The sequence below is a fragment of the Chrysemys picta genome, chromosome 8 (assembly GCF_011386835.1).
Source record: "Chrysemys picta bellii isolate R12L10 chromosome 8, ASM1138683v2, whole genome shotgun sequence".
Lineage (NCBI taxonomy): Eukaryota > Metazoa > Chordata > Testudines > Emydidae > Chrysemys > Chrysemys picta.
This window is the reverse complement of record NC_088798.1, coordinates 49,858,659-49,883,048: the sequence shown is the minus strand read 5'-3', so window position 1 is coordinate 49,883,048 and position 24,390 is coordinate 49,858,659. Positions and strand designations below refer to the sequence as shown.

At 38.3% G+C, this 24,390-nt stretch overlaps 1 protein-coding gene across 10 annotated transcripts in view; it reads right to left on the bottom strand.

The window, feature by feature from the left end:
- The window catches only part of BRINP3 (BMP/retinoic acid inducible neural specific 3), a 317,033-nt gene that overhangs the window by 54,112 nt on the left and 238,531 nt on the right, over positions 1-24,390 (bottom strand). For all 10 annotated transcript variants that reach the window (XM_005290689.5, XM_065554443.1, XM_005290684.5 and 7 more), the window contains one exon: positions 7,174-7,396. In XM_005290689.5, the coding sequence (XP_005290746.1) occupies positions 7,174-7,396 (223 nt within the window). The remainder of the gene's footprint in view (positions 1-7,173; positions 7,397-24,390) is intronic.

The window sequence follows — 24,390 nt, the reverse complement described above, 5'->3', positions numbered from 1 at the left end:
CTGCAGGTGTGCAATGAGGAGCAGCAAGAAGGAAGAAGCCCCTTCTCTATGTTTATACCATAAACTTAAAGAGATATTAGATAAAAATATTAAATAACCTTGTAAGATTTCAATATAACACTATTTTATGTCTGAAAAATTCAGAGCAATGATATGGAAGAACCAAAAACCAGAGAGAGAGCAGACTGCTTCCTAACACTGAGAAGCAGAACTCACTCTACCTTACTATAAGCTGGCTACTGCTAGACCTAGATTGTATGCTTCCCTACACAGCTCTCTAGCCTGCAAGCAGGACCAGAAAAACTCCTGAGCATTTAAAGTGACAGATTAAAAATTCAATACATTTTTAATACACCACACTCTTAAATGCCTTTGAAGCAGATAAGCACAAATTTAGGCTGCTAGATAAGAGACTGAAGTCTAGGACCTCCATGGTAGCAGTCTCTGAAATGCTTCTAGTTCCATCATCAGGCCAGTTAGACAGGCAGAACTGCAGAGTCTCAATGCATGGATGAGACAATGGTGTAAGGAGGAGGGGTTTAGATTTATTAGGAACTGGGGAAACTTTTGGGGAAGGGGGAGCCTACACAGGAAAATGCAACCAGATTTGTGGCATATACAATTAAAAAAAGCCATAGAGCAGTTTTTAAACTAAGGGTTGGGGGAAAACCAACAGGTGCAGAGAATCACGTGGTTCAGACAGAGACATCCCTTAGGAGCGGACCTATTAATAGAGATTCTCTATGTCCTAATAAGGAGGAGAGGTTGGAAGATGATAAAATATGGGTAAGATCTGATGAGAAACAGTTAAATGAAAAAGAGGCCCATTCAATTACATCATGTAATGGCAGACAGATAAAAAGTGACAATCGTTTAGTGCTTATATACAAATATTAGAAGTCTAAATAATAAGATGGGTGAACTAGAGTGCCTCATTTTAAATGAGGATATTGATATAATAGGCATCACAGAAACTTGGTGGAATAAGGATATTCAATGTGACACAGTAATACCAGGGTACAAAATACATCGGAAAGACAGAACAGGTCATGCTGGTGGAGGAGTGGCAATAATGTGAACAAAGCATAGAATCAAATGAAGTAAAAACCTTAAATGAACCAAACTGTTCCATAGAATCTCTGTGGATAGTTATTCCATGCTCTAATAATAAGAACATAGCAGTAGAGATCTATGACTCACCACTTGACCAGGATGGTGATAGTGACTGTGAAATGAAATGTTCAGGATCATTAGAGAGGCTATAAAAATAAAAAAACTCAATAATGATGGGGAATTTCAAATATCCCCATATTGACTAGGTACATGTCACCTCAGGATGGGATGCAGAGATAAAGTTTCTTGACACCTTAAATGACTGCTTCTTGGAGCAGCTAGTCCTGGAACCCACAAGAGGAGAAGCAATTCTTGCTGTAGTTCTAAGTGGAGCACAGGATCTAGTCCCAGAGGTGAATATAGCTGGATTGCTTGGTAATAGTGATGATAATATAATTAAATTTAACATTCCCGTGGCAGGGAAAATACCACAGCAGCCCAACACTAGCATTTAATTTTAGAAAGGGGGATTACACAAAAATGAGGAAGTTAGTTAAACAGAAATTAAAAGGTACAGTGCCAAAAGTGAAATCCCTGCAAGTTGCATGGAAACATTTTAAAGACACCATAATAGAGGCTAAACTTAAATGTATACCCCAAATTAAAAAACATAGAGAACCAAAAAGTGCCACTGTGGATAAACCTCAAAGTAAAAGAAGCAGTGAGAGGCAAAAAGGAATCCTTTAAAAAGTGGAAGTTAAATCCTAGTGAGGAAAAATAGGAGTATAAACTTTCACAAATAAAGTGTAAAAATATAACTAGGAAGGCCCCAAAAGAATTTGAAGATCAGCTAACCAAAGACTCAAAAAGTCATAGCAAATTTTTTAAGTACATCAGAAGCAGGAAGCCTGCTAAACAACTAGTGGGGCCACTGGACAATCAAGATGCTAAAGGAGCAGTCAAGGACAATAGGGCCATTGAGGAGAAACTAAATGAATTCTTTGCAGCGGTCTTAATGGCAGAGGATGTGAGGGAGATTCCCAAACCTGAGCCATTCTTTTTAGGTGACAAATCTGAGGAACTGTACCAGATTGAGGTGTCAGTTGAGGAGGTTTTGGAACAAATTGGTAAACTAAACAGTTACAAGTCACCAGGACCAGATGGTATTCACGCAAGAGTTCTGAAGGAACTCTCATGTGAAATTGCAGAACTACTAACTGTGGTATGTAACCTATCATTTAAATCAGCTTCTGTACAGGAGATGGATCATTTGATGATTATCTGTTCTGTTCATTCCCTCTGGGGCACCTGGTATTGGCCACTTTCAGAAGACAGGATACTGGGCTAGATGGACCTTTGGTCTGACCCAGTATGGCTGTTTTTATGTTCTTAACTGGTGTCCTTATGTTCCCTGGCACTCAAATTCTGCTCCTTCTGTGAGAATACTCAGATGTAAACATCCAAAATAGAGGAGAGTGAGATGGTGAGTGGGCAACTGCCTGGCTCTTCCTCCTTACACAGCAGTCGTTAGAACTTTTGGGTGCACCCTGGGGAAGATTAAACTGCAGTGGACATAAATCCACTGCATCCTGGAGAGCTCCAGGAAGAATTCTGTATCCCAAAGGCAGAATTCTTCCTTGCACTCATCATGCTTTGAGGCATGTGTTCACTGGCTCCAACACTGAGCTGTGTCTTATGGACATAACTGAGCTTTTTTCCCCAGGTTAAAGGAATCCTGCATGATCATATCTTGGGCAGGGCCTTCAAATATATGGCTAAGTGTATACAATAGATCAACAACCTGATTTATTTTTAACATCTTTCGATGTTAAACTGGTTTGCTTGTTTTTCACATATGGCTTTCAAGCTGCAGTGAATGTTGTGACAAATTAAAAGCTCCATCTGAGATAAGGGGCCAGAGTTTTGCCCATAACATGATACTGGGCTAGATCCTCTGCTGGTGTAAATTGACCTAGCTCCTCTTACTTCAAAGGAGCTGATTCAATTTGCACTAGGTGAGGATCAGGCCCAATGTGTTTGGGCTGCTGTTACAACTTACATAGTAAGATTAAACACTGACTTAAAAAAAATTCCAATACTGATGTTTTACCAAAAGAGTGTGCTTCTGTGTGCAAATTTTGTACATGTACTTTTTAAGCTAACATTCAGATTTGCTCAAGTTCAATTCTGCATTGCAATTGTTGCAATAGATTTCCATTTTACTTATATACCAAAGATATGATATATATTCTAATGTTTTACTGCTATATTTACATTGTTTCTCTTTTTAATATTTATCTATTTATTAAATGACAAATTATGCTATTTAGATTTGGCACAAAATGATGGCTTTTCATTAGGAAGTTATTTAAACTGCATACAAATTAGGCTAGTGCAGCTAGTGTCCATGCTGTAATATTGTGTACCACCTGCATCCACTCAAATGATATGCTATTCTTGGAATCACTATAAATGACATGGAAAAGTCTAGATAGTAAGAACGTTAGCTTGCATTTCCACGATGTATGTGACTTTTGGCACCCAACATTAAATGGGGGTTGACCATCTAATCCCTGATCTTTGGAAACAGCAGCCCTAATGTGGATATAGTCATGTTTATAGAAAATAGCCTTTTCCTTTAGCTCGTCCTATGGTCAGACCATGCTCTTTGACATGGATCTTTGTTTTATGTCATGGAAGTTAATAGGAATACTGCCATCAAGGTCAGTGAAAGCAGGTTTGGGCCATTAATTCTGAGGGACTTGGTGCCTGACCTTGCCAACTGTTACTAGCACAGAAAGCCCCATTGATTCCAAGTAACAACTGGATGAGGATCTCATGTTCCTATGATTTTTCAGGTGCTCAGAATATAGCTACTACAATATAAAAGGAGGTGCTGTTGCTATGACAATCCAGCCAGACAAGAACAGTGACAAAAAATATGACCTTTCACCTCAGTGAGATATGAACTACAGTGACCTATCATGAGCATTTAAAAGTTGGCCCTGTTGAACATGGGCCATTTTCCCTTGTAAAATAAGAACATTAAATACAGCCCACATTACTACAAAGTTAAATTTGTATCAATCCCATCTTTCAGGTTTAGCTACAGCCCATAGTGATCATCCAGAACAGTAACGTTTGGAACAGTTCCTAAAATTTAAGGAGGTTTAGAACCTGTGTTCCAGTTGATGCCCCTCTGTACATTTCACCTTATTTGCAAAAGATGCAGCTACACCTAATAAGATGAAGTAACTCTGTTGGTCTCACCCCTTGCAGCTGAATAAATATCATAGAGTCAAAAGCTTCTATAGATATGCTACTTTAATATCTTTCTCAATTCAGGTTTCAGAGTAGCAGCCGTGTTAGTCTGTATCCGCAAAAAGAAGAACAGGAGTACTTGTGGCACCTTAGAGACTAACAAATTTATTAGAGCATAAGCTTTCGTGGACTACAGCCCACTTCTTTCTCAATTCACAATCCTTCTTTACACATGATTATCCTCATACAGAAGCTCTCTGCCCACAACAGCCAGTCTTTTGAGACAACATATTTTGCCATCTGCAGCATTGCTGTATCTTTCTGTGATATTAACTGTAGCAAGAGCTGGCCACCTAGTGGAATTCTAACTAATGCAGACAATAGAGGCTGGTCAAGCAAAGAAAACACAGTGAATGAGGTCACACAATTCTTAAGGCAGATGTAACTGTTAATGTATCAAAGCAGCTCACTGAGAACATTTTATTGACCATCCTTGATCCATTTGACATAGCAGGCCCTGAAGCCCATGCATAACGCTCTGTGACATCATTTCACAGAAAATTAAGAAATTTTCTTTCAAATTGTAACTTTTTCTTTTCATGCTTGGGAGTGTTTTGGATAATGTCCATGTTGCAAAGGCTTACATACACACAAGTAAATCCAAATTGTTTTCATACTCAACATAAAGTCTCACTATATGCCTCAGCAGATGAAAATCCTCTTGCAAAGGATGCTTATGATATGACTGGGAGGGGAAAGACCCCACAGCCCTGCAAACCCTTCTCCACAACCCTCTTAGAATAAAGTTATATAATTAGTAGTAGCCAAGAAAAGTGGTGATAAATAAAGGAATGACACAGAATGCCTCTAGCAATTTATTTACTTATAAGTAAATAAATAATTTCAATACAACTTGTTTAGTGTCAGATCCACAAAAGCATTTTTCGTGGGTGTGTTAAACATATTGGACTCTAGCCAATAGTCCTTGTACACCCAAATGTCTCATTGAAATGAAGTTTTAGGTGTGCAGCGAAGACAGGATCCTGGATACACACTCATACTTTTATCTTAACTTTTCTAATTCTGTATAACTAGGTAAGTTGTTTGCTCCTCTGAAATAGTTTACTAAAAGACGGTGACACAATTGGTATGCAGAAAACAAACTTTATTCTGCCACTTTATCTCAAGAAGTGGAACCCAAGATGGAGCATTGGGGGTGTGGGGAGTAAATTATCCCACACCTGCCTACCGCATGGTTCTTATACCTTCCTCTGAAGCATTTGGGGCTGACCCAGAATGATGTACCAGATGGACATCAGGTCTGATCCAAATTGGCAATTCCTATGTTACTATTTGATTCTCACTATTTATTCCAAAAAGTTCTGCTGCTGCTGAAAATAGACAGCCTGAAAAAATCCCCTTCACTGATACATAGCACACTTCCTTACTCACTTAGAGGAATTTTAAATGTCAGAATAAATCACATCTAAACAGCCGATAAAAACTTACCATTGACTTGTACGGTTGATCTTGGTGTGATTCTAACTACTGCATCATTAAATCAGAAATTGAAATAATACATTTTTTTTTATTAAATTGACCTTAAAATCTAAGAACAACATCTAGAATTGGAAAGGAATTGACACTGAGAGAAATAAAATGAAAATGGGATTTCCCTCTCCCCCTCCCCCCAAGTATGCTAAAACTGTGGCAGGGCACAAAGGTATGAGTATTGTTAGTTTTGTCTCATTCTAATCTGTTCTATCTGTTGATTGTAGACTATAAATTGTGAGAAAGTGGTTTCTATAGCTCAGAAGTCAATTAATTATTTCTGTTAACAATGTTGGGAAAAATATGTAAAGTTGTTTGGGTTTGAAGACTATAAAATCATGAGATGGAATTACTTTAAATGGCTTGATTCTTTGCTTCAATCAAGAGCTGGGGAGCAAGGGGGAGGACACAGTCAATTTCAATTAACATTTTTTCTTTTTCATTTTTTTCCAACTGAGGCATAGTTTTAAAAACTTAGCAAAATGTTAGGAAACCAGCTGTAGGAGGACAAGGAAAGAGGCTTGTGTTTTGTTTTGTTTTTTCCCACAAGGAAGTGTTACAATAAATATCTGTAGTTATCTTTTCCAACTGTGGTACAAGGATTTCTTATATGTTGCATATTGAAATCCCTATAGAAATACTTTCTTACAGAAAGAGCTCATTAATTATACTAAAATTTTAGGACATTCCTCCTAGCTTCCTACAAGAGAAATCAAACTCTAATCTTTAATCTATATTTTTTATAATACTACAATCTGCTCATTTTAGGTCCACTACTGCCCTTTAGTAGAGTAGGCCAAATCTTCTACTGGTGTAACTTCATTGCATTATTTTTTTGTTCTCCACTAGATTATAGGTTGCTCCTGTGTAAGACCTGGTATAAAGGCCTGATCAAATACCTGTTGAAGTCCATGAAAATCCTTCCATTGACTTCCTCAAGCATTACATAGGAGGCCTAGGAGTAGATATAACTCTGCTGAAATTAATGGATTAAATGAGGGATGAATTTGACCTCAGTGGGGATGTGTGTGTGTTTGGGGGGGAGGGGAAATGTTACTTTGATTTGTTGATTCCAGTAATACACAAGAATATTCAGTTGTAGTTTGCATTTTACTTTTCTCATTGTGGCATCATCTTTGGGAACGTTTGACCAGAACAACATTAAAGGTTAGAAGACTCAATAGCATTGTCTTGCTGTTATGGTTATAAAGGCTGCATATTATATTTATTAGCATACCTGTACTTTTAAGCAGGCTTCAGTCTCAAAACAATGTCCTGAGTGTGTCAGGTTTTCACAGCATTTCTTACCTCTGTCTTGGCAAGCTGATGAGTGGCTGTTTATGGCACCTCTTACTTAGGCTAAAGAGCTTGTGTACAATTTTCTGTGCCTTAAGGAAAAGTTGTTTCATGCTGTTTTCCAGTTGCTCATAGCGACGCTGAAAATTAGAATCCATTGTCCACAAATGCATTATGGTAGACGTGTTGAGGAAATAGTTCATGGGCAGCCTTTTCATAAAGAACTTGAATTCATCTGAAAAATGGCAAGATTCAATGTTTTGTAATTACGTATCTGTGGTTATTTTTGGACACAATTTAACTTACATTTTGCAGCAAAATATATCATTTTACAATAAAACATAATTGCATTACCAATGACGACTAGATGACAATGATACAATAACAGAAAATTACATAAATAGTAGCTTAGATTAAGAATAAATACACATTAGCCTTATTCTCCACTTTGGTAACAAAAAGATGCCTTAGTGTATAAGAATCAGGCTCTCTTATATCCAAATAAAGGACCTGGTTTTGCAAACATTTCAGTGCACACAGTTATACTCAGACAAGGAATAGAAATAGATGGTTCAGTGATTAAGACACTAGTCTTAGGTATGCAATATTTGGGTTCAAATCCTTGTTTCACCACAGACTTTCTGTGTCACCTTGGGCAAGTCACTTAGGGCCAGATCTTTAAAGGTATTTAGGCGGTCAAAGAGGCAATAGGTGCCTAGTTGAAAAGCACCTTTTGAAAATCCCACTGGGTGATCATCTGCATCTTTAAACACTCTTTTAAAAACCTGACCCTTGGTCTCAACTTCAGTTCCCCTTCTGTAAAATGGGGAGAACAGGATTTTCATACCTCACAAGGATAAATACATTGAAGACTGAGAGGTACTCGGACATTATAATAATGCGGGCCATACAAGTACCTTAGATAATAAATCAATGGGATTATTCACATGAGTAGTGTGACCCAGATGCTTATTTCTAGAATTTAGACCATCCCTTTATTTCCTTTTTAAAAAGGGACTTTAATGGTAGAAAACATCTTAAATACTGTCCTTTTATGTAACTTTGTGCTTCCCCCCCACATATTAGATTCCACATATTGGTGTTTAGTTCCCTCATCTTCCCACTCCTGTTTGACAATCCATGTTTTGTCAGATTGGTCCTACACCGAAGACATAATTATCCCACCATAACTCCTTAATCCTGCCAAATTGGGTAGATGCCAGCTCTAGAACAGAACCCCCATGACTGCAATGGGTCTGCATGAGTAGAGTGGTCTATCTTCATGGAGTAGCTTGCATGGCTGGGACCTTAGTTACAACCACATCTGGTGTAAAAAATGTCCATCCTATTTTTTGACAGAAAATGACTTGGTTTTGAGGAGAATATCTGGTCTTGCTTATACAGGTTTTTAGCTAAATAAAAATCAATTTTGGGATATAAAACCTGAACACTTTAGTAGAAAGTGCTTGCATTTTTTGGCTTGTTTAGTTTACCAAACTTTGTTTTGGGGCGGATGGAGAGAAGAGAGAGAAATTCAGACCAGCTCTAGTTATAGGATCACAATCTAGGGCATGGAAATGGCCATCAACATTTTGTCATGATGTAGGTTTAATAATAGTACGTTTTCAGTATTGGATTTTCTTATGCAAACACATCATTTTTATAAGTTAAGAGAATACAAAAAGATAAATTATGGAAAACAAGTGACAGGCAAATAAGTTTAACTATGCATTGCTTTAAAATGTTCCCTTTGGCAGAACTAAAGAACAGAGGCCCTGATCCTCAGCTAGTGTAAATCAGCATCACTCCTCTGACTTCCATGGAACTATGGTGATTCCACCAGATAAGGATCTGGCCCAGAAGTTAGTTCTCCTGTCTACCAGTCCTACGCCTTAACCACAGAACTATAATTTGCCTTACAAATACTTACTAGTCATGGATTTCTACTTAAGCTTAGTTTCCTACTGCTGAAAAATAGAGAAGACAACATCATCATAATTTCTTTTAAGTTTTCACATTGCTATGATCACTTCTATAAGAAACATTGTCTATTTGCAGTCCTTTGCACAATAGCAATGTGTTCTACAATTTGTTTACAAATAACAAGGAAGTTCTATGCTCAACTTGCAATACAAAACTGAAAAATACAATACTATTTCCAATATGAAAACACATTTGCTTACTTAATGATCACTGCCCTGCACTGTTGCTGTATCCCCTACTATCATGTTAAAGAGCCCTGTAGTGTATGAGAGCGGTAAATGATAAAAGTAATATGGTTACACAGTGCCTTATCACCTCACCCCAAAACTATCTGTTTCAGATATGAGGACAGTTGCACATCTTGAACCATTAGAGTTGTCATAACTATAAAGGGAAGGGTAACAGCCCTCCTGTGTACAGTACTATAAAATCCCTCCTGGCCAGAGACTCCAAAATCCTTTTACCTGTAAAGGGTTAAGAAGCTCAGGTAACCTGGCTGACACCTGACCCAAAGGACCAATAAGGGGACAAGATACTTTCAAATCTTGTTGGGGGGAAGGCTTTTGTTTGTGCTCTTTGTTTTGGGGGTTGTTTGCTCTTGGGACTGAGAGGGACCAGACATCAATCCAGGCTCTCCAAAATCTTTCCGAACAAGTCTCTCATATTTACAACTTGTAAGTAAACAGCCAGGCAAGGCGTGTTAGTTTTTATCTTTGTTTTTCTCAACTTGTAAATGCACCTTTTTGCTAGAGTGTTTATCTCTGTTTGCTGTAACTTTGAACCTAAGGCTAGAGTGGATTCCTCTGGGCTCTTTAAGTTTGATTACCCTGTAAAGTTATTTTCCATCCTGATTTTACAGAGATGATTTTTACCTTTTTCTTTAATTAAAAGCCTTCTTTTAAAGAACCTGATTGATTTTTCCTTGTTTTTAAGATCCAAGGGGGTTGGATCTTTATCCACCAGGAGTTGGTGGGAGAAAGGAGGGGGGTGGTTAATTTCTCCTTGTTTTAAGATCCAAGGGGTTTGGATCTGTATTCACCAGGGAATTGGTGAAAAGTCTCTCAAGGCTACCCAGGGAAGGGAATTAGCATTTGGGAGTGGTGGCAGCGGACCAGATCTAAGCTGGTAGTTAAGCTTAGAAGTTTCCATGCAGGCCCCCACAATTGTACCCTAAAGTTCAGAGTGGGGAAGCAGCCTTGACAAGAGTATACACAGTATAACACACTACAGCATTAGGTGGCCATACAAATGCCTAGATATATGTAGAACATAACAGTAGATTATAAACTAATGTATAATTCCAGAGTAATGTCCTTTGTCATGCTTCCCACTGGCCAGGGGTGTAATTGAGTTGGGATCAAGAATCTTGGCCCCTCACAATTCCATGTAAGGGGAACAATCTCATGCCCTGCAGCCAGGGTAGGGTCAGGCCCATATAATAAAACATGAATGGAGGTAGAGGGAAGAGTGCCACTGAGAAACAAAGTGAGATGCTGAACTCAGGTTTAGGTATTTAGAACCTGGTACCATAGAGAAGGTCACATTTTCCCCAGCTCCTTAACCTGTCCTTTCCCATTTATTTAAGTATAGATTTATCTCAGTGTTCCCTGGAAAAAAGACTAAAGCTTCATTCTTCTTGGATCTGTATTAGAACTGAAATTAATATACATACTATTTGTAGTATTGAGACAGGAGGATCTAGGTCCTCCCATAACTAAAGAACCATCCCCTCAATTAAGGGGGAGGAATCCAGGCTACAACTGATTGCTAGGGAAAACAAAGGAGAAAACAGGAATGGGAGTGAGGTTAAAGGTTGAAAATCTGGATAAACCAATCAGAGAACCCTGGATAGCACCAACCACTTCTCAGAGGCATCCGAGAAGTCAATGGACACTACCCAGAGGAACTCTACCTAGAGACATGAGCAGACAAGGGACATGAAATAGACACCACAGTTCCAGAGTACCTCCCACTTCCCTGTCCAGCTTCCTCCTCCTAGACCATCTTGGACAGTCCTAGGAAGAAGTTGACAGGGAGGTCCTGTGACTTTGAGGGGGCCACAGAGGGGATGTGCAAAAATCAGAAGGTGCCGGGAAGAAATTTGAGTGTGTGTGTGAGAGAGAGTATGTAAAACACAATAGGTAGGTACAATATGATAGTTTAATATGGTGGTAGTGGTTCATGCTTTACCCCCCCCCCCCCCCCAAACAAAAAAACAAAACAAAAAAACAGAAAAAAAGTTTTGGCTAGATCCTCAGGTGGTATAAATGAGTGCAGCTGGGGATCTGGCCCTTCATTAACTTACGTTTTGTGTTTTAATATTATATTCTTAGTAGCACTGATATCCAATCTGGAATAGTTTCATTTTACAGCAACAACCCAATTTTCTGTAAGTTATAATGTAACAATACCATAAAGACTTGCTTCTGTTCAGGCTTGGCCTAAGTCTAAACTAAGCAGAATTCTTATTTCTTACAACCAATCTTCAAAAAGCAAAACAACAACCACAAAATGAGTTGAAACAATCTCTCACAAATTGAAAAGGTGCGTTCATTGATCAGTTTCAGAATTTTTTATCAAACAAATGTTTGTTTGGGGTGTAAGTTTCGTTAGGGGTTCCCCCCCTTTAAATGACAAATAAACTGGAGGGCAGCCATTCCTACTTTTAACAATTCCTCAATTGTATTGAAAGGTCTCCTCCCACACCTCCCCACTTCTGATCAGACCCATGAAGCCACCCTCCATCACCACTTGTTACATTTTCAAGTAAGTACCATTGTGCTTTCTCTCATGCAGCCCCTTCTGCTTGTTTACAGGTAGTTCCTCCTATCTGCAAGAACAAGTCATTATCCTCTTACAAACCTTCCTTAAAACTCTCCTCTGCTGTGTTGTCTGCAAAAAAATTGACAATGGCTAAGCCTCTGGTGTGCTGGGACCACTGCCTATCATGCTGATTTTCTATTTGATTCCCTGTGTGCCCTCATCTCTTTCTGTACACATCTGTTGTCTGTCCCATACTTAAATTGCAAGCTTTCTGGGGCAGGGACTATCTTATTTTCCCCTACAGTGCCTAGCACAATGGGGTCCTGGTCTAGGACTCCCAGGTGCTACAGTAATATAAATAAGCTTTAGGTGTAGGTTGCTTAGATTTTTTTCTTTAAATGAAGAAGAAATTGGAGGGCAGCTGCTTGTAAACAACAATCCACAGTAAATGTAGCTCTGTAGAAACATGTATTTTTCAACACAATACTTCATTAAAGTAAAAATGTTAAAGCATCTTGACAGCAATTTCAGTGGTCTGTTGTCACTTTTCAAAACACTGTCACATTTTTATAACAAAAATACTTTGAATAAGTAGAGAAGTTGTGAATAAAAATGTACAAAAATGTGTGTAAAGGATGGAATGTACACTTATGTACATTCTTTGTTTTTACTTGATTGACAGTATTATAATTTAAACATTGTCAGTAAAATCTGTCTCTACCACATGCTGATACTGGCACTTCATCTGCGTCTCACCTCTTGGCTAGTATCAGCCCCTGGTGGTTCTCATAGAATTCATGGTGGTACTCACGTTCTACTTGCACAGGCAAGAAGTGCACAGATTTCTTTATCTGGATGATTAGTTCAGCAATGAACATCACCTTGGAGAGGATGTTCTGCTCTGGCACCATACAATGTAATTCATTCACTGAATTTAAAATGAGTTAACAAGCTTCAGTTGGTCCTCAGTAATTTCCTCATGGGACAACCACAGCAACCATTGAGATCCCAGTGAAGACAGACTTTGAAATACGTCAGAGATCATGGCAATCCAGCAGGAATCTCCAAGTAGGACTGGATTTCCAAATTCAATCCTGCTATGTGGTAGTGGCCATGGTGGACTTCATCTTTGAATAGAGATCCCATGCAGAGGGGCGTCTTATCCAAAAATTTGGGGTCTCTCTGAATGGCAAATACAAGCAATCCTCTGGACATTAAGAAGATTGTGTATGCATCAGTTATGTAGCACTGCAAAAGGTTCTGTTGATTCAAATGGCCATTTCAGCAGCCATGTTTTCTGTATCACCACATAAACCAGTATCTTCTCTCTGACATTGCAAACATGTAATGTTTGGCATGAATGCCAGCACACAATATAATTCTAGTTGCCAATTTGTTAATGGGAAATGAGAAGATACATTGCAGATGTTCTTCTCAAATCAAACAGCCCCTTCATCAGACTGCTACATCTCGTCTTCCACCACCATGGGACTCCAGAAATAAACCTACCCTCTGATCTGACCAGAAGACTTTCAGTCTGCTGCTCAGTGCATCAAAGAAAGGCCACTTTTACAAAGTTGTCTCTTCTATCCAGCAAGGAAGGGCATGTCTATATGTGGGTACATCAAAACCTCTGCTAGTTAATTCCTGGCAGATGCAGAAGATTCAAAAAATCTGTGATTCCACATGCTGGCCCAGATGGCCGTGGCTTCTAGAGTCTCATATTTATCGATGCTGACTCAATTCTCTACCCTGCTGTCTGTCAAACTGAGAATCTACCCTGGAATGATCACTCATGACCAGGCATCCATGCTCCATCTTAAACTGAGTGTTGTCTTCCCTCATGGAATGGTTACTGAGGTGATTTAGTTCCAGAGATATAGCTTTGAATACATCTCCCAAGATTCCTGGCTTTCAATAGCTAAGGGTCTTGCAATTTTATATGAAAATAAAAGTTTTAATTGTGATACGTTCAATTCTCCATGGATCCCCTGGAATGCCCTATCTGTCAGCTGGTTTAGTCTTCATTTGTCTAGGTCTGATTTTAATGTGAATCCCATTTAAGTTCATCTGAGGGAGACAATTTCTTGAAATAAGTTAAAAATAATTAATAGGATCATAGTGTGCAACTGAGCAGTACTCAAGTCCAATGAGGAATTAAAAAAAAAACAAAAGGGGAAGGTATTTAGAGCTACTGATGTGATTTCAGGGATTCTCTCCTCTCTAGAGGGATGAAATCCAGAATTGTCTAGGAATGAACTTGCTTCAGCTTATATCCTTGAAACCTTTAGACCACAGTATTTTGGTTGCTGTGAATGTAGGCCTTATTACTTAGGCAAACACCTCTGGGAACTGCAGTCCTTTATTCACAGTAGAGGTAGTGGATGTGGGCAGCAGCAAAGCAGCACCCCCCCAACCCTGCCCTGCTAATATGCCTCAACCCAAACCTAATAGGAACACTCATCCTCCATGGCCATTTCAGTCCTAAACCTTTTATGTCTGTTGTATTTTGTGATTACAAACTAAGAACTGAAATTGATACCACCCAAGCTAAATAAAGTTATTTAAAGCTGCACACTTAAGAACATGGAGGATTTTGAGTACTGAAAGTTGAGGTTAAAGCATGGAACAGAGCTTCAAGAAATCTGGCTCTACCTCAGGCAACTATGGGGTCAGCAAAGTGCATGATCAAGAGCTGTGATAGAGAATTTCAAAATCCCCAACAGTGTGTCCTACTCTTCAAATAACAGCACTGCATGCTAAAATTCTCTTCTGACAAGAAGACCATGATAATAGAACTCCTTTCCCCATCATAATGCTTTTAATTACAATCAGGGCAATAAATGTTATAATTGGTGAAACACCAACGGAAGCATCAAATTGAAATCTCAAACCACAAAGCTACCAAAATTTTGTGTAAGGGACTGAGCTGCAATAGAACTAATATTTCAAATGGCCAAATACTGTAAATGTCCAATAAAATGCTGCTCCAGTATTGTCCAGACTCTAGAGATTTAAATTAAAAATAATAATACAAAAAATAATGACCCACTCTGTTCCAAGGGCCCAGGAAAAACAAAGCAGTAAAATGAATATATATATTTGTTTTTATGTTCCAATTAATTTTAGTTGTTTGATATACATTAATTCATCTAAAGAAGTAGCAGCACTATTACAAGAAATATATATTGGAAAAAAACCACCATATAAACATATGACCTTGGCTTGAAATGACTTTGTTTTTTCCACAGAAAAGGTAGCAGAGGTGAACTTTAAATGAGATTATATAAATCATTCAGACCTCTGTAATGAAATCATTCGCTGTTCTTACTCTCTTAAGGTCTAAGTACAGGAACCAAACACATGTACTTTGAAAGGGATGGGCCGGACATGAAGCCGGGATTTAGAATAAATATTAAAAATCATAGGATCAAACTATCTGGTATGATCTGGTCACTTTATGCTGCTCAGGGGGTGCAAAGTAGCTGGATTCTTGCCAGAAATGGCCAGTGGGGAACTCCCTCCACTAGCCTGCTGGGGCAACTGCTCTGCTGGGAGTTCCTCCCTCAACCCTAGTGGAGGAAGAATGTCAGGGGATGTGCATATCAGAGTGTCAGTTGGAGAGGAGTGTAGGGTGGAGTACAGTGCATTGGTCCTCCACACGTATAGGATCTCTTTGGGACCGTATGGAGGTGGTATAAATTACAGTAGCCCCCAGGATGATTTAACTGTCAAATTGGTGCAGAATAGGAAGCTGTAACTGGCTCACTTAGATCTTCACCCTCCCTTGTATTGACTAGAGCTAAGATACAGGGGAAGATGTTAGAGAACTAAGCACTTCTATTAAGGGTAGAGTCTCCAAACCAATTAGGGACTAATCCTGAGGTATACAAGGCACTACCTGTAACATGAGGTGCTCTCATGGAAATAGGAGACAGACTTGTTGAAAGTCTCTGGGTAAGAAAAAAGGGGTAAAATCAAGGGTGATGTCATGATAGGGATCTACTACAGACCACCTAACCAGGAAGAAGAGGTGGATGAGGCTTTTTTTAAACAGCTAACAAAATCATCCAGAGCACAGGACTTGGTGATGGGGGACTTCAACTACTCAGACATCTGTTGGGAAAATAACACAGCAGGGCACAGATTATCCAACAAGTTCTTGGAATGTATTGGAGACATTTTTTTATTTCAGAAGGTGGAGACAGCTACCAGGGGAGAGGCTGTTCTAGATTGGATTTTTACAAATAGGGAGGAACTGGATAAGAATTTGAAAGTGGAAGACAGCTTGGGTGAAAGTGATCATCGGCCCACTTCATTGGATGCATAGAATGGAACATATAGTGAAGATATATATATATATATATATACACATACAGAGAACATGAAAAGGTGGGAGTTGCCTTACAAACTCTAAGAGGCTAATTAATTAAGATGAACTATTGTCAGCAGGAGAAAAAAAAACTTTTGTAGTGATAATCAAGATAGCCCATTTAAGACAGTTTGACAAGAAGGTGTGAGGATACTTAACATGGGGAAATAGATTCAATGTGTGTAATGGCTCAGCCATTCCCAGTCTCTATTTAAGCCTAAATTGACAGTATCTAGTTTGCATATTAATTCAAGTTCAGCAGTTTCTCGTTGAAATCTGTTTTTGAAGCTTTTCTGTTGCAAAATTGCCACCTTTAAATCTGTTACTGAGTGGCCAGAGAGGTTGAAGCATTGAAGGTATGATCCCATGAGAAGCAAGTATAAGAGGAAAAACAATAGAAGACAGTTGGCAGTTTTTCAAAGAGACGCTATTAAGGGCACAAGAGGAAACTATCCCACTGCCTAGGAAAGATAAGAAGTATGGCAAGAGACCACTCTGGCTTAACCAGGAGATCTTCAATGATCTAAAAATCTAAAAAGAGTCCTACAAAAAGTGGAAACTAGATCAAATTATAAAGGATGAATATAAACAAATAACACAAGTATGTAGGGACAAAATTAGAAAGGCCAAGACACAAAATGAGATCAAACTAGCTAGAGACATAAAGGGTAACAAGAAAACATTCTACAAATACATTGAAAGCAAGAGGAAAACCAAGGACAGGGTAGGCCCATTACTCAATGGCGGCGGGCGGGGGGGGGGGGGGGGATAATAACAGAAAATGTGGAAATGGCAGAGGTGCTTAATGATTTCTTTGTTTCAGTTTTCACCAGGAAGGTTGATGGTGATTGGATGTCTAATGTAGTGAATGCCAGTGAAAATGAGGTAGGATCAGAAGAGGCTAAAATAGGGAAAGAACACGTTAAAAATTACTTGGACAAATTAGATGTCTTCAAGTCACCACGGCCTGATGAAATGCATCCTAGAATACTCAAGGAGATGACTAAGGAGATATCTGAGCCATTAGCAATTATCTTTGGGAAGTCATGGAAGACAGGAGAGATTCCAGAAGACTGGAAAACGGCAAATATATCGCCCATCTATAAAAAGGGAAATAAGGACAACCCAGGGAATTACAAACTAGTCAGTTTAACTTCTGTACCTGGAAAGATAATGGAGCAAATAATTAAACAATCAATTTACAAACATTTAGAAGATAATAAGGTAATAAATAACAGTCACCATGGATTTGTCAAAAAAAAAAAATCGTGTCAAACCAACCTGATAGCTTTCTTTGACAGGGTAACAAGCCTTGTGGATGGGGGGAAGCGGTAGACGTAGTATATCTTGATTTTTAGTAAAGCTTTTGATACTGTCTCACATGACCTTCTCATAAATAAAATAGGAAAATGCAAGTAGATGGAGCTACTATAAAGTGGGTGCAAAACTGGTTGGAAAACCTTCCAGAGAGTAGTTATCAGTGGTTCACAGTCATGCTGAAAGGGCATATAACAAGTGGGATCCCACAGAGATCAGTTCTGTGTCCGGTTCTGTTCAATATCTTCATCAATGATTTAGATAATGGCATACAGATTACGCTTATAAAGTTTGCAGATGATACCAAGCTGGGAGGGGTTGAAAGTACTTTGCGGGATAGGATTAAAATTCAAAATGATCTGGAGAAACTGGAGAAATGGTCTGAAGTAAATAGGGTGAAATTCAATAAGGACAAATGCAAAGTACTCCATTTAGGAAGGAACAATCAATTGCACACATACAAGGAGTACTGCGGAATGGGATCTGGTGGTCATACTGGACCACAAGCTAAATATGAGTCAACAGTGTAATGCTGTTGCAAAAAAGTGAACATTCAGGGATGTATTAGCAGGAGTGTTGTAAGCAAGACACGAGAAGTAATTTTTCCGCTCTACTCCACACTGATTAGGCCTCAACTGGAGTATTTTGTTCAGTTCTGGGCACCACATTTCAGTAAGGATGTGGACAAATTGGCGAGAGTACCGAGAAGAGCAACAAAAATGATTAAAGGTCTAGAAAACATGCCCTGTGAGGGAAGATTGAAAAAAATGGTTTTGTTTAGTCTGGAAAAGAGAAGACTGAGAGGGGACATAACAGTTTTCAAGTATGTAAAAGGTTGTTACAAGGAGGGAGAAAATTTTTTTTTCTCAACCTCTGAGGATAGGACAAGAAGCAATGGGCTTAAATTACAGCAAGGGAGGGTTAGGTTGGACATTAGGAAAAACTTCTTAACTGTCAGGGTGGTTAAGCACTGGAATAAATTGCCTAGGGAGGTTGTTTGGGAATGTGTATTTAATTTTGATGGGCAATATCAAAAATGAAATGTTTCAACACTTTCAAATCAGATTTTTTTTTTAAGAACTGTTCATTCTATGACAAATCTGTCTTGACTTTTTTGTCCCAATTTGGAATGAAAAAAATGTGAAAATATCAGAATTTATCATGGGACATAAATTGGGGGGGGGGGGGGCTGGTTGTTATTTTTGCCCAGCTTTAGTTACTATCATCATAAATATCATTTCCCCAAAGCTGCAGACTAACATAGTACTTAAAAACCAGAAACTTAAGCATAACCACTGCTGCTTCCAAAAAATTAAAACTTAAGGCCGTGATCCTATGGGGAGCACCATGTGGGCTGACTCCTGTTGTCTTTATTTTGGGATTTGGGTCTAAATTAGACAAGGCAAACAAATGAAAGACTTGTCCCAGAACTATAGTTCTAGAAAAGGAAGGAGAAATTACTGAGGGGGAAAAAAACAAAAAGGAGACTTCTTCTTGGAAGAAGTATTATATATACACATTACAAATGATTAAGAAATGACAAATCCCTAGAGATAATCTCCATAAAGAGGAAAGAGAAGACAAGAATGACATCTCTTGTAATATTGAGTTCAAGGCTGCCAGAATGGATTAAAATCGTCCCAAGAGTGAGATTCGTTACCAGCTTTCAAAGAAACTACTTACGTCCACCATGTACAGGACTAATGTAGATTCATACTAGATTAAACCCTCTCCTTCTCCTTCATTACAATGTCATGATACTTTAAGCATTATCTGAGCAAACAACATCTTGCATAACTTTAAGTAGATTTGCCAGGTGCTAAACTAGCAGGAGGCACATAATGCTTTTAGGGTTGAAAATGAGGCAATTATGTTGTCGGAGTCTGATTGGCTGTCCTTTCACTTTTGGAATATGAGATGAACAATTTAGAAATTGGCTCTGAAGAAATTTCGTACATTGCACCTGTTCACTTTATTAAAACACTGACACCTCCACAGGGGTGAGGGGAGAATATTGGTCACAGAAGCAATGACATCTGGGTATATCTGTTCTTACTATTGATTAAATTGCCTGACAACCACATGGGGAAGTTAATTACTGGGAGGCAAATTAACACCTTTGCAAGACAATAGAGTAAACAATAATTATATTAAGAACACAGGAGGCTTGAAGCTTTTTTTTTTCTTGAGTCTGAAGCTCTAGGCCCCATCTTAAAAGAACCACTGCTATACAGCTGTGGGGCAAATGGATTGAACCATATTGACTAATGTCTTTATTCACAATGTTTAACAAGGAACTTCTACTGCCAGTGATTCAGCTCAGACTGTTCACAATGAGTCTTTCAATTAAGATTTAGAATGAGACTCACTTGGCATAGCAATTGGCTTCCAATCCTGATTTAGCAATTGGGTCTGTTTTAGTCAGAGGAGAGGCAGTGGGCACTGAGTGAATGATAACACCTCCTATATACTGTGAGATTGCATGGATGTTTCATAGACACATTCTTTCTCCCTTCTGAATCAATGATAACATAACCTATCATGGCACAAAGTTAAATCTGTCTTCTTTATAGATTAAAGGAGTCCTTCACCCTCCAGTTTTAATTTTAAGTTTGATTTATTAAGTTTATGTAGCATCTTCTCTCCCAGTTAAAATGGAGTACTTGGAAAACCAGTAATGGATCGTCAAGCTACCGTACAAAAGCACTTCTATTGAGAAAAGTGTTTCTTTGCAAAGGGTATTGTGGGATTCCAAATGCATTGTCTTACTATTTCCAGATCAAATTTTCTCAGTGTACAAGGAGATATATTTAGTTCTAGCTACTAGCCCTGCAAACTCAGCCTGTGATCTGAAAGCCAAGCTGGGCGCTCTCCTTCCTTTGCATCAGCATAATAGAATGTACATAAAAATGTACCCATAGGAACATCTGTGCAACCCCATTGTCTCTAAAGTATGCCCTCAGCAATGCTTCTACAACCCCTGTACTTTTTAATAGATGAGACAAGAGCAAATGAGGACATACTGTACAATGGCACAGCTTATACTTGTCAGTTACCTTCAGACATCATCCTAAATAGTCTTTTCCACTGCTAAGGGAAACACGGGAAATACTGAAAATATCAAGATAATTTTAAACTAGTTGTTAGCTAAAGGTAATCTGGAAATATGTTAAGCATTACTGCTAAAAATTAAAGAGAATGAGGCTGCATGTGAGCTACTGAGGGCACAATTTGGAATGTAGGGTCTCTTATCACCTGTGATGGTATGGGAGAAAGAACAAACCTAAGCTGGTGTCCACACTGCAGGTAGACTCTGAACGGTTGGCAGCTGGGGGGGAAACAAAAGAAAATATAAACTGAGCTAATTTGATTTGGAGCTATTGAGGCAATACAAATGGAATCCCCTGGTACCCATTTTTACAGAGATAATTTTCAGAGTAAACTACACCCAAGGAAACAGCAAATATCAATGGCTTATTGGGGGTGAGGGTAGTCTTCAAGTAAAAGAAAAACAAAATTGTACTGGATTTTTCTACTAAATAGAAGAGTGGTTACAGCTAAACATTATGGACCAAATTTAACCTTGCTGAAACTTCACTAGAGTCATCCATCAACAAACATCTCACATAGTAATCACACTTAAAAGTGCTTGCTTAATGGAGAGGATGGGAGAACAACAGGTGATGTTAATCACATTGAAAATGCACTACTGGAAGAAGCTGAGATACTACAGAGATGAGAGTGGGATAAGAACCTCTATAGAAAAAGCAGGAATTTGCCTATTGAAAGTGAGCCTTAGCACAAATCTCACTCCACTAAACATAAGCTTCCTCCATGTTGTTATTTTACCATTTCCCCCAGAACCTCCTTTGTTGTGATAAGACTCAACAACAAAACACCGTTCTCTCAAATTGAAAGAGTGAGTCACCTGCTTTCCTGGTGGTCACCAATAAGGCTGATCCTATATTTGCTTTTTACAAATTAAAGCACTCACTTATTATTACTCTGATTTTAGCAACTACTTTATCATTGTAACTGGCTTAATAACAAATCTCTACAAGACTGTAGAAATACGTGCTTTAAATATTATAGTATGATTTTGTGAACCATGTTGTTTGGAAGTATACATTAAGGTTCATTTTCAGGCTTCTGTAATTGACAAGAGGATTTAAGGAGCAGATTTTCAAAGTCACAAATGTCAATTAGGTGTCTAAACTTCATTGACTTTCAGTGAGTGCTCAGCACCTAACTACCACTAGAGCTTTAGAGAATCAACCCCTGAAAGCTTTTATGTTTGTGTTAGGTGAAACAGCACATCCAAGATGGTGTCTGAAAATAGTGTGGAATTTTGTTGTTCCCAAAATACAGTAGACAAGTTCACCATACTATTAATAGATAATTCCCTAAATCGTCCTCTGAAAAATAGGACCAGACACATCAGAGCTATTCTCTTCTGTTGATTTATGTGGATTGTTCATGAAGTGAGATTGTTCAAGATGCAAACACTGTCCACAAAAATGAAAGATACATGAACTTTAACTTTACTGACATTTATTTCAATAATAAGTAGATTGGCCCTTCTAGTAAAGTCTCTTAATGAATTTTCTTTTGTCCTTTAAATCCCATTCTTTTAGACAAGATGATTTCAGGAAGAGAGTGTTAATAATTCAATCTACACGAAGATTTGAAAAAAATAATACAATGTCAGGGTAGATCGTTGGTGTAAATCAGGATAGCTTCATTGAATTCAGGGGAGTTATACTGATTTACATCAACCAAGGATCTAGCCCTCCATTTCAGATAAATCTTTCAGTGTTTTCATTTCTTCTGATGATTATGTATCACTATTTACAAAACGCATCACTGTTCAGCAACAGGAAATCCAGCAGTTATTAAGGAATTATGCACTCTTTCAGATATTCTTTATGCAGCCTAAATCCACTGACTCAAGGGACTTAAAGAAATAACATAAAAAGCAATGCAGCTGTAATAATACATTTCAATCACAATATGATGGAGGCTGGGCTCATAATGAACAACATTTTCAGCAAAGATTTATTCAAATTTTAAAATCAGTTGATTTAAGCAATTTTCATGCCACTTTTGTTTTGCTTTCTGCAGATGCTGAGTTTTCCTTTCACAAACATCTGTGCCAAGCACATTTTCAAGTGTAATGTAAGAATATTTGGGGAGAGCAAGGCCACAGTCTGGCCTCTAAATTTGTGCATAACCACAAATTTGTGAGGAGAAACAATACATGCTTTAATGGGCTAATACCTGTAAGATACTGTGGCCCTGATCCATTTAAGCAAATGCTTAACATGTAGCACTCACATCAACTCAATTAATTCAGTGGGACTACTTACCACATGCTCATTTAAGCATGTTTCAGGACTGGTTTGGCCTGATCACTTGAGCCCAAGCTGAGTAGTAAGATATCTATCCAAAGTCTATGCACATGTCTACAGTATCTTGAGAGTTATAACATGTTTGCATGGGAAACATTTTGCAGTGGCCTTTTTCAAAGTGGCTTTGAAAATATGACTTGTGTTATCTTTTATAAACAGTAAAATGTAACTTTTCTATATTTCTAATGAACGCATAGAAACAGAAAAGGATAGCATTCAAAAATGTGTTCTTAACATTTGATCTCTTAGCTAAGTCTCTATAATTCTTTGTACGCTTCTTCCCCTTTCTTTTCCCGCCACTTCCTTTTCAAAACAAACACACCAAATGACATTTATTTCTTATGGGGTGATTTCAACACCAACAGCCTCCCGTTCAAGGAAAGAAAAAAATAAATAAGGAGTAAGCATTCCGTGTATGTGCACAGGATGAAAATCAAATATCAGGATGGAAAAAGATTTTTACTTTCAGGTTTTCAGAAGTTATTTATAACTTAAAACATGATTATGAAAATGGCATATATTTGATGAGATGTCACAATTTTCATAAATAGTCTTAATAATCCTGTCATCCACATCTTCATATTTGTTTTTTAACAGTCCTCCTTTTTATTATTATTATTTTAAAACATGCAGTGCAGTGTCAACAATTAATTTACAATAGTCAATGTAATTTTCTTTTAAGAAGCTAGGACTGGAAGGGAGCTCATGAGTCATTTCATCTAATTCCTTGCTATCATAGCAACCACACTTAAATGCCACTGAGCAGCCCACATGCATCAGCATTCATGTCATGCTCCCTGTCAGTACCGGCCCTGGGCCAGGGAAGCTAACGATCCAATCAGCGGACCAGATTCAGTAATGAATCCTGGTCATGTGCCACCTGACGCACGTTGCACATACGCTAAGAAGAAGTATCAATACGTTTCTTTTATTTCTGTGAATTTTGTGGAAAATTGTTACTATCTTTTGGTAACACTTTTTTTCATGTAAGTTCTCAGTGGTTTGAAGCAATTTATATGGGATGTTGCTAGGTATTGTACAGTTCTGTGGTACTATAGAAAATTTTCTGCTTGGGCACCACTCAAATCTATCTTAAGTTATTGTTATTAATAAAAGACATCTTGATAAGGATATTTATTCCACTAAGTACTATACAAATATAGAAAGATAGCTCCTGTCCCCCTGATCATGGGTTTAGGCTTTCAAAGGGCTCAGCATCTAACATTGGGACTAAATGTTCAAAAAAAAGGTCTGCTCCCATTTAGGCAGGTCAGTGAAGTGGCTGGCTTTTCAAAGACACTCAGCAGACCTCTAGGGCAGGATTAAAGCAAAGGCAGTACAGGATCCCGCCCTTCTCTCCCGTGCTCAGGTCTTTTCGTCTCACCT